The 11,075-nt window shown below is 34.4% G+C and overlaps 1 protein-coding gene across 1 annotated transcript in view; it reads right to left on the bottom strand.

Moving 5' to 3' along the window:
- LOC100184341 (Fanconi anemia group D2 protein) overlaps positions 1 to 10,221 on the bottom strand; it is a gene marked incomplete at its 5' end in the record, with an annotated part of 13,267 nt that extends 3,046 nt beyond the window's left edge. The window contains 13 exon segments of the mRNA XM_002130205.3: positions 1,208 to 1,320; positions 1,625 to 1,828; positions 2,320 to 2,603; positions 2,952 to 3,112; positions 3,688 to 3,902; positions 4,323 to 5,368; positions 6,139 to 6,263; positions 6,623 to 6,895; positions 7,254 to 7,469; positions 8,093 to 8,263; positions 8,728 to 9,006; positions 9,385 to 9,639; positions 9,821 to 10,221. Coding sequence (XP_002130241.1) covers positions 1,208 to 1,320; positions 1,625 to 1,828; positions 2,320 to 2,603; positions 2,952 to 3,112; positions 3,688 to 3,902; positions 4,323 to 5,368; positions 6,139 to 6,263; positions 6,623 to 6,895; positions 7,254 to 7,469; positions 8,093 to 8,263; positions 8,728 to 9,006; positions 9,385 to 9,639; positions 9,821 to 10,183 — 3,705 coding nt within the window.
- Positions 10,222 to 11,075: the final 854 nt, after the last annotated feature.

Genomic DNA, 11,075 nt, shown 5'->3' with positions numbered 1-11,075 from the left:
TTTCTTGTGGTTTTGTTGACGGCTAACTAGCATGTATCTAGCAAAGATATTATTTTTCTTCTGAACGTAAACCAGTTCCAGGGCACGAACGATTTCGTCGTAGGACTCCAGATGTTCGACGAAAGAAAATACCTCTGGAGAGATACAATTTACGATTATTCGTCGTTTGTTTTCTCCAGAGGTTTCACTGTCTTCGGAAAGGCGAGCGATGAAATCTTTGACCGTCCGTATCCAATACCTAAAATGTCTGGCCGCATTAGGAGCTTCGGGTTCGATGGATAATGTCGAGGGCCTCAGGAACTGTTTGTCCATCGTGATTCTATTTGAATAAATTGAAACGAGGGCTAACTTAACTTAGCTTTATTCAAATAGAATCAAAGTATGCTGAAACACAAAACATAGGTTTTACAAATATTAACAACATAACGACGAGTAATATATAGCCTAACAAGTCTTAAACCGCCGAACTAAGAATACTGTGAACTGAGAGGAAGGGAGTCGCTTATAAGGATCGCTGATTACAGACGTTGATTACTAAGGAATGTTAAAGGATTACAGACGCTGATTACGAAGGAATGTTAAAGGAAACGAGGATTCGTATTGAAAAGAATTCGCGGTATTTCGACATAGAAATAGTAAAACAAAACACACATTACATTAACTTTTTTAATAGATGAGTCTGACAGAATTGTGTACAAGTATAATTGTGTAAGTATGGTACAGAAAACCGTCAATTCAATTACAATTGACCATATTTAGCCTTTAAATAATCGCCAATGGACAACTTTATTAAGTAGACAAGTACCTATATTAATGTTTTTGGTGGTAGAAGTGACTACTTCATATAAATACGAAGTAATATGCAATGCCTTTAGTTAAATAAATTTAGTTACTGTTTAGTGCCGTAGCAAAGTGGTTAGCGTGCCTGCTTTTAACTCAGAGATAATGGGTTCAAGGCTTGTCGCTTCTACTACCATTGTGGGCATATGTGTCCTTAGGCAAGACGATTATCTTATCAAATGTTGTTTTCCGGCCATGCGTGGATAAAGCAAGGAACATTCAATAACATACACTTGTATAGATTATAAATGAATCTCAGAAAAATACCTGCTAAAGATAATTATGAGCAGTTTTCATATGCAAAGAGTTTATGGAAAAAATGTTAATTGATTGTATTAATGTATTATATGTAGAAAACATGACTTACTTTTACAACTTCACTCCAGTTTATGAGAAGTTTAGAATTTTCCGAATCCGAGTTGTTTTTATTTGAAGGTGGTAAGATTCGAGAGGAGAAAGTTGCCAAAGCTTCCATCATTCCTGTGACAAAAAGTGGGTAATCATCACAAAAGGTTGGAAAATGAAAAAAAAGGCAAAAAATAAATGAATATCTAATATAAAGTATACCTCGGTTGTTTCTATAAAAACATAGTCAGAACTGTTTAAATTATTACCACTTCCACTTCTATTGCTAAAATCCATAAATATATCTTAATATTATATCCAAGTTTTTTGATACAGTAACAAAATAAATATAAAAAAACTTTTCCAAAATTGGCACAACAACACTCTTCTTAATTGAGGGTCGACAAAAACAGTAATTTGACCAAAAATGATCCTGTACCTTTATAGAAGACAAAGTAGTTTGACTTGTTGATGCATTTGTATTCTATCGGCTCTGCTTCTTCAGAATCGGGAGGCATGCCCCCAAGCAACTGAGTGAGACTGTTTTGTAGGAAAGTTTCAATGCTTTCAAGAACATCAGGACTTGGTTCCAAATGGAGATTGAACATGGTTGCAAGGAGTTTGTGGTTGGACTGGGAGCCCGCTGGGATGTGTTGGGTATTTGGTTAGTTTTGCATCAAGGGTAAAGCTATGCAGGGTAGGTATGTTCATTTTTTGGATGATAACCCCCCGTTTTATGTCACAAATTTACCAGCATATGCTATAGTATGTTATTTTGGTTTAATGAGCAAAATTGTAAATTATACATGAAGGTAATAAAACTTTTTGAATATTTTAACCTTGCATGGTGGGAAAAGAAAAGTTTTTTTAATACGGCGCTGTTTTGTTTTATACACGTCGTGCCCACTGATAAGTTACCGCGTATGTAACTTAGTTGGTAATTATTTTTTTTGATTTTTTTTGGTTTATGTATGGCTGACAATTTCGACAACACATTAGTGACCACTGGGTTTGAGCAATTGTTGTAAAATGTCTTGCCCAAGGACACATACGCCCATAATGGCAACTAAACAAAACCGACTTTATTCAAATTTGACAAACATTAATAATTGGAATACAAATCCAACTATCTACCTGCAGATTGTAAATCTGACCATTCCTGTTGTAAAAACCCAACAGCACAGTCGCTCAAGCTTACAGCCATGTCCTTGCATTTAGTTTCAGCGACATCTTTGTCTGGTGCAAAGCCAAGAATACTTGAAGATAACTTGAGCAGCGTACATGCTGCGTTAAATGTGGGAACTGTGTCGACGAATTGCTTCGTGTAAATAAAGGTTTTAACAACTGGGTCGGGTTTTTTGTGCTTTGGTTTACATTTGTTCGTTATATGATTGAGGATTCCGTCAAGAAGTGTCTCCCTGATGGCGGATTAAATGTTAATTTAATAATTTAAACTTTTAAAGGAACAAACCAACAAAAAATTGAAAATTCAACAAAAAAATTATTACTGACAAAAAAATTTCAAATTTAATTCAATGATTGAAAAAAACTACCAACAAAAAATTAAAATTTGTGTATGGAAAGAGAAGGAGATGTGCAAAGGTGATCGAAAGGTACCACTGTGAAAAGTTTTATACACGTATTAAAGGCTAAGAACCACTTGCCTAAATATAACTACATCTTTAAATGGCAATTACAATGCATGAAAAAAAAAAAATATATATATATAAAAAATTAATAAAAACTCTCTAAAATACAAAACTTACCCAGATCCTTCATCTATATCTCTGTAATCAAAAATTTCCACAAGAATTTCCAGCAAACATTCGTAGCATTTGGATAACTGTTCGAACTGCTTTAGATTTTCACCAGAGTGAGTTGATGACAAGCTGGTGTTGCTGGATTGGGAAGCATTGGAGATGTTTCTCTGTGCAACAAAATTCTCATAAAATTTAACTAATTTGATTTTTAAAAAATTGCAAAATAAATAAAATTCCATAAAATCCAAAAATTAACTTGATTTTAAAAAATGCCCCTCCCAAAAAAATTCTCATAAAATTTAAAAATTAACTTGACTTTACAAAATTTGAATAAAACAAAATTCTTATAAAATTACACTAACTCGATTTTGGAAAATTCGTTTAAAACAAAAAACAACAACTTGATTTTGGTAAAGCTTTAGCTATTAAGTAATATTCATTAGTAGTGCAATCGTGCCTTTCAATTTCTATTCTCTTCTACTTATTTATTCAGTTGATATCTTAGCAAAAGAAAAATGTTTTTTTGCAGAAAGTTTCTTGTCATTTATGCAGAAATGCGTTAAACTGGTTAAAACTGTGACCATAAACAATTAATTGTAGACTATTAACGGGCACATACTTACATACTAATTATAAAACGATTATATCTTTTTTAAGATAATAAGAAATATCATCAGGGCTTTAAAAAAAGACAGCCACATAAAATGTCCTTTTTCATAAGGCAATAAACACAATAAAATACCTTTTTAAAATGATTTGAAATTTTCTCCAAATGAATGCACAAATGTGGAACGAGTTTTACTGCATACTTTGCCACTTCATGCACCGGGCATTCGCTAAGTCGCTCCAGACCATTACGTGGGGCTTTAAAGCCACCAAGTCGATGGTGGAGTTTAAAATTTAAATCAGTCAAAAGAAACAACAAATGTTGAGGCTCGAGATGGTCTTGCTCTGAAACTACAAGAACATTGCTGATAATTAGGAAAACCCATTAGTGACGACTGGGTTGGAGCAATTGCCTTTAAGTGTCTTGCCCAAGGACACATACGCCCATATGGTAGCAGCGACAAGCCTTGAACCCATTACCCCTAGTTACAGGCGTGCGCGCTAACCACTTTGCCATGCGCCGGACGTCGCAAATAATTTAACCATGGTCAAGTACTGGTTATACCCTAAATCATAGGTTCCTAATTAATATGGGTTTGCAAGGTATGCTTATAAACCATAAATAAAATCAGAGCACCCAAAAGTTCCAAGTATAAATGCATAAACAATTTAATATCTTACAAAAATGTCTTGAAATATACATGTGTACAAACAGGATATAATATTCAATTATAACTAGTTAAGCAAGAATTAAAATTGAGAAAATCTCACCTGATTTTTCCGCTTCAGACTGGTTGCAAAGCAAAGGGTGCTTAAGAAGGAAAAACACTTCTTTGTTCAACTCCCTCAGATAAGGAATGTATTTGGAGCTGAATAAAGATACTTTTGACGTTGGTGGCACAACTGCAGTCTTTTTCTTAGCAGCTTTTGGGGATTTTATGGCAGCTGACGGCGTTGGTAGATCAGTTTGGTTTAGAGTTTTCTGGAGTTTTTGAGTCGAGGAACTGGTTTGACTTTTGGATGAAATTGTCTGGTTCATTTTTGGAGCTGAATGTACAACTGAATTGTTGTTGGAACACGGTGGGGTGTAAGTAGGAGCTGTTGGTAGGAGATATTCTAGTATTGACTGTATCTCGCATGCATTCTTTAACCGGGGCAGAATGTTGTTTTCTGCATCGTCATCACATTCCATCGAAAATATCCCAAGGACTTCACGAATCCAGTTTATTGAAGCAAATAAACAATCTAGAACCTGGGTGGCTTGCTCGTTGTTTAGAGATCGAAAAACTGTTTTTTCTTCGTATTTTGAACTGAACATAACCAAAGGGCAGCACTGTAGTGCATCTATATTATCTAAGGAGCCTTTACTCATTTTCTCCAAGCTTGCAATGGCTTGGAACAGAGAGCAGAGCATGACTGACTGATCGTTTATTCTTGCAGCATTTGGAATTAGATTTACCGCCACATCAGAATCTTTATCATCAGATGAAAGACCAAACCTGCAACCTGTTTCTAAGCTGTGGCTGCTTGTAGAAGCTGGCTGATCGCAGTCAGTTACAAAAAGCAGCTGCAGTTTTTCTTGAGCATGCTTGTTTAATAGTTTGATAAGTTGGCCGGGTAATTTACCATAACTTTTACAAGCAATGCAAATTTCATCATAGAACAAGGACCAGGAGTGTGCCTGATTTCCAAGCAGGTAGTTCAGTGTTTTAAAGAGACTTTGTATGTCCGTTGCTGGACTTGAATCTTTCTTCTTGTTTGATTGAGACATCGCAATTAAGGAAGTTAAGCAACCGATAATACCAACATGTTGATATCTGTAAAATAATTTTTTTATAAATCCGAAGACACAGAATCTAAATGAATATAACTTGCTTAGGGACGGGAAATAACATTCGCTATAACATGGGTGTTCTGTTTCGTACACCTCGTGCCAGCTTACAAATTACCATGCATATTACTTTGTGACTGACAACTTATTAGTGCGACTGCCTGTAACCAAAAGCCAAGGTAATGGGTTTAAGGCTTGTCGCTGCTGCCAATGTGGGCGTACGTGTCCTTGGACAAGACACTTATCGGAAATTGCTACAACCCAGTGATCACTAATGGATTGTCCAAATTATCATCCGTACATGAAAAAAAAAAAAACACCCACAAAGTAACACACATTGTAACTCAGCTTAAGCCGGCACGAGATGTATGATACCTGTGTTATAATGACTGTCGTTCTCCACCCACGCGAGAATAAGGTAAGTTACAAAAAAAGTGACTACTTGGTTGGAGCAATCTGCATGGACTAACATGTTATTGCTGGTTCAGAATGACTTTTAAAGCAAAAAAAACGTATCCGAAGAATCAAAAATAACAAACTCCAAAAAACGTTAGTTTGGTTACTATAAAAATAGTGCCTTTGTTGCCTTGATTCCCTGTATTATATAAAATCTTAACAGTGGCTTAAATCAGCTAATACAACTGTTTCATAATCAACATAACTACAATATACTGCACTTGGGTATTTAGACTTTGCCCAATGGGCAATATAACAGGTTGAGACATTTAAATGAAGTTACAATTATAAATACCTAACCTTTCACTGAGATTAGTTAATTGTTTACGAAGCATCATTTGTAATTCATCCTTCATGCCAAGAATATAAGCATCTGTGCTATCAGTAAAGGCCATGTAGCAAAGGATTCTGTAGGATTTTCGAACCTAGAATTAGGAAATGTTACTTATTGTTTAAATAAATATATATATATATATAGTAGGGTGGGGGAGATGGACAAGTTTTCATTCTTTTTTGCCTATTTGGTAGTAAACAAAGAACATTCAAAGAATTATAAAACCATATCCTCACAAGTCACAACTCTAATAGACTGTTGTTATTTGTTTAAAACACGATCAAGATATTTGGATATTATGTGCTAAAGGTGTCCCATCCTACTACAGATATATTTTATAAAAAAAATTATTTGGTAAGTTAGTATTATGTTATTTAGCTATCATTGTTTTTCAGAATGTTATTACTGCTACAAATTACAGGTTAAACAGAAAAAAAATGTGCAAAACACCTGTGATAGATTCATGATATCCATGTTTGTGAGTGAATCGCTTATATAACTGGCATATGGGAGCAAAATACCAACTTCCACTTGTGCTACTTCACGTAGAACGTCTAGTGCTGTGTCCGCTTCCGATGTATTCCCGGAAGATGCATTCGTGGCGCTGATGTGTTCGATGATGAAGCCGAGTGTCTCTTGCTTGTAGTAAGGCTCCAAATGAAGAAGGGACAGTTTATACATCAATGAACCTGTTTCTTTTAACTGAGGGTTCGAATTCCAAACCTGATAAAATGGCTGTATTTTTAATAGAAAAAAAAATTTATTACAAATTTTATGAAATAAATTTCGGATTCATTTTTAAAATTAAAATAGTTCTGAAGTTGGTTTAGATATGGTTGTTATATGGTGCTTACAAAAAAAACACGCTCTATGATACAGAACATTTTTTTAATATAATATATTAGGTCATCAGTTTAATTGACATTGTCAAGACATACACACCAGTTTGTGGACTACGTAAAAAAAAACATTTTCTGAAAAACTTTTTTTCTACCTTTACTTTCGTATATATATAGGCTATTGTTCTTTCGACTGAACTTTACAAAAAATATCAAAATCATTAAAATAACGAGCAAGTTACCAATCCTTGGGTTGTTTTCGAGATTGATTTAAAATGAGCTTCTAATATATAGGAACAGGTTGTAAACGTTGAAGTGAAAACTTTGTCCGAAATTTGCCCCGATTTCAGTTTGTTATGTAGTAGGGTAAGAGCATTTTTCTTGTGAGTTGTGTTTTGAACGTCACAGAGTAAAAACAAACTGACCAAGTCTCCAACATTGAATTGTGGTTTGTCAATCTGTATTGAGATTTTTTGTTACTCAATTTGCAATTATAATATATATTTTGTCTCTTCGATTACGGTAGCAAAGATTTAGAAATATTTTAAACGAAAGGACAGGGATTGGATACAATGACAAAACAACAGCTTTTAAAACATGCTTACAGTTAAAAACATGTAAAAATTTTTTATTGTTTAAAACACATTTAAAAAGGTTAGCGATGAAATAGCTTGCTTTAAAAATTAAAAAAATCTCATTTTTTATAAACGCTATGAGAGGGATCTAAATAAGAAAAATAGTAACATTTAAGATGATATTTGAAATAATGTCATGTTAGTATGAATGTAACTCATAAAGACATAAAAACAAAACAAAAATCAACTAAAAGAATACTAAAAAAACTCTTTGTTAGGCTATTGAACACTTATCAAGAAACCAAAGACATTTATATTATACAAGCTTAAATAAGTTTTAGAAAATAATCATTAATCTAATATTAATGAATGTAACTTACTTTATCCTCGCGTGGCCGGAAAACGACAGTCGTTATCACACGGGTTTAGCACCTCGTGCCAGCTTACGAGTTACCATGTATGTTACTTTGGGGGTGATTTATTTAGGAATAAAAACTAAACGTCACCTTTTCCAAAACGGAAATCCAAGCGGAAAACACATTGCTGTGGAACTTTATGGCAGAAAATAAAACATCTGCAATTAAAGTGATGTTTGATTTACTGGATGCTGCATCCTCCTCTGATGAAGATTGCGTCAACACACTGAAATCGATGTTAGGCCGAAGTGACGAGATCACCTTGGTAAAGTAGCATGAAGTTAATAGATGTCTTTTTGTTTAAAATATTTCTAAATCTTCGCTACAGTAGTTGAAGAGACAAATGAAGTTATTATATTATTATTATATATATACTATAATTTATAGATGTATGTAGCAAATATTCTTATATGTTTGCTTTTATTAAATAAAAAAATAGACTGATGATGCTGTTTAGGGGGAAAGGGGAATATTATATAATATATATTATTATATATATTGTTATACAACTTGTTGAACCCAATTTTTGGCCGTTAGGTTCTCGAAGGACAAAACTGAACCTAGGACCAAACACAGTTGGTAAGTGTGCCTGCCTGTAACCCAGAGGTAACAGGTTCAAGGCTCGCCGTTGCTACCATTTTGGGCGAATGTTACCTTGAGCAAGACACTTAGAGCAATTGTCATACAATAAAATTTAACAAAACAGTAAACCAACAAAAACATACTTCCTTTGTAGATTGAATATTTAAAGTTGACTTCAAAAGATATTTCACAATTATTGGAATATCTTTAAGTTCAGCCGTTGTTAAATTTGCAAGCGCAATTTCTTGTATGTCCTTTGCCACAGAATCTGATATCACTAAATTGGCCAATGCGTCAAACACAGCCGTGGTTATGTTTTCCGGACCAGAGTTGAGCAAATTACATAAACTTGTTGCAATCTCAGAATGATCATTATCAGACACCAGTAAGTCAGGTAGAAAACAGATCATATCACATGCTGCCTGTTGAAGTAATAAATTTATTACCAAGTAGATAACATCACATTTAAGGCCTCTAGGTTTTATGAGCACCAGTTTGTTTAGCCTGTTTTCTATACGATGCCTAGCCTATTATAAATTATCATACCAATGCTAAATGATAAAACTAACTCTTAAATATGTAATTGATAATGCATACTAAAAATGTTGTATTGAAGAAGACCAAAACATCAGACAACATCACATATAAAATTGGAATTTAGGATCAGTGTCATAAATTTAGTCAGTCGCTTAAACACTTGTTACAGAAAATTAGTCTGCCGACTGAAAAAACGCCATAATTAATAATACCCGCGACCAACTAACTTTAGTCGGTAGCCGAGAATACTATCCCATACTTACAGCCGACTGCATAAGAGATGCCATTTCAATTAGATGTTCAGCAATAGACACAGCATTATGGATCACATTCACCCAACGTAGCTGGTTTAGAATGAGACGTGGAATGTTGACGATGCTTTGAACACTTCCTTGGTGCATGAGAGACTTGACTTGCACATTTTCGTTGTCAGTGTAATTGGGAAACTTTTGTAGCAAAGCCTCAATGACGATACTTTGAAGTGGTTCGCATCTTAGCAGGACTTTTACTAAGCTGTCCTGCAATTTCAATTAATTTAAAATTTAAACAGTATCTTTTGTAAAATGGATAAAGAAAAGTGTTTGGCACAAGGATAAACATGCTCACAATGTAAAGCAGTGGGATTTTGCACGTAAGATTGTTTTCACAATATTTTTTTGCACAAATCTTTGTTTGAAAAAGCAAGAGCATTAAACCAACCTGAATGTTGTTGGAAAATTGCGATGAATCCATGTCCAGCCCATCCTCCACTGTAACCAACTCAGTTGGAAGTAAACAGTGAACAAAGAATTGTTCATTTTCAAAACTGTCAGACATGCTGCTTGAAATTGACTTTTTTAGGTCTATCTTTGCGTCAGAATTTTTGTTCAAATGCTCAAGCAATTTTTGCTGAACAACGGTAGAATTTGTGATCATCTTATTCCCATTTTCGTCGAATTTGAAGCCCACTTTTGACATTAAACTAATGAAATCGGTATCTTTAGATCGTGAAGGAGTAGGGCTGATTGAACTTTTTCTTCGTTTGCCGCCTAAAGTTCTCTGAGATTTTTCCTTTCGCTTCATTTTGACCAACTAAGCTTTTAATCAGTGTTTCGAGTGGGTTATATACTAAACAGTGCTGATGAAAATATGACTAACAGAAGCAATAACTAAGCTTTTATTTTCCCGCCACTCTTAGATCACGTGTTGTTTTCATCCTGTATTCACATACTGGGAATCCCCAAAGATGAAGAAAACTTTACGAAATTTTATTCAGAATATAAAAAAGTTGTCTACAAAGCGAGATTAAACAAAAACCTTTTTTAGACTTTAAATTATTCTCTCTTTTTTCCCTTTGGCCCTTCACATTTTTGGTGTGCGGCATGCCGCTGTAGGGGGTGGTCACAAATGTAGTTACTCTCTACGCGTACTTGATGTCTGTAGTCAAAAAATAATGGATCAAAATATCCCATTCGTGCCCAATAATAGTGTGACAGGCCGACAGGGTACCATTAAAGAGTCCGGCCCACGGTTCTCATGGTTGCGCAGTTTTTTGCATAAGAATAAAGTTTTATGTCTACTGATGCTAAATTCACAGCCAATTTGTGAAAATTCGCTTTAATTTAAAAGTTATGAACGTTTAAAAAATCAAATTTCAAAGTTGTAAAAAACGTCACTCGCGGGCACTGTGACGTCACAATGCAATATTTCATTTATGGGGAAAACCCGGTCTATCAGCGGTTTATTGGTGCAGTTTTGATAGATAAGCAAATCAAAACGTTTTTTAAGGTATTAACAATACCTATGGCTTCAGCAACTTATTGGAAGCTATTTCCTAGGGATCAGTGTATAACCACACAAAATAGCCTACCAAGCTTAGTGGATAATTAGTTTTCGTGACTTTCTAGGGTTCAGATTTTAAATTCTTTTTGTTTTTTCCCTATATGGCATAGACTATATTTATATCTGTATTTTG

Source organism: Ciona intestinalis, chromosome 2 (genome assembly GCF_000224145.3).
Source record: "Ciona intestinalis chromosome 2, KH, whole genome shotgun sequence".
Classification (NCBI taxonomy): domain Eukaryota; kingdom Metazoa; phylum Chordata; class Ascidiacea; order Phlebobranchia; family Cionidae; genus Ciona; species Ciona intestinalis.
Note: the sequence above shows the minus strand (reverse complement) of the source record. Positions and strands in the feature narration are given on the sequence as shown.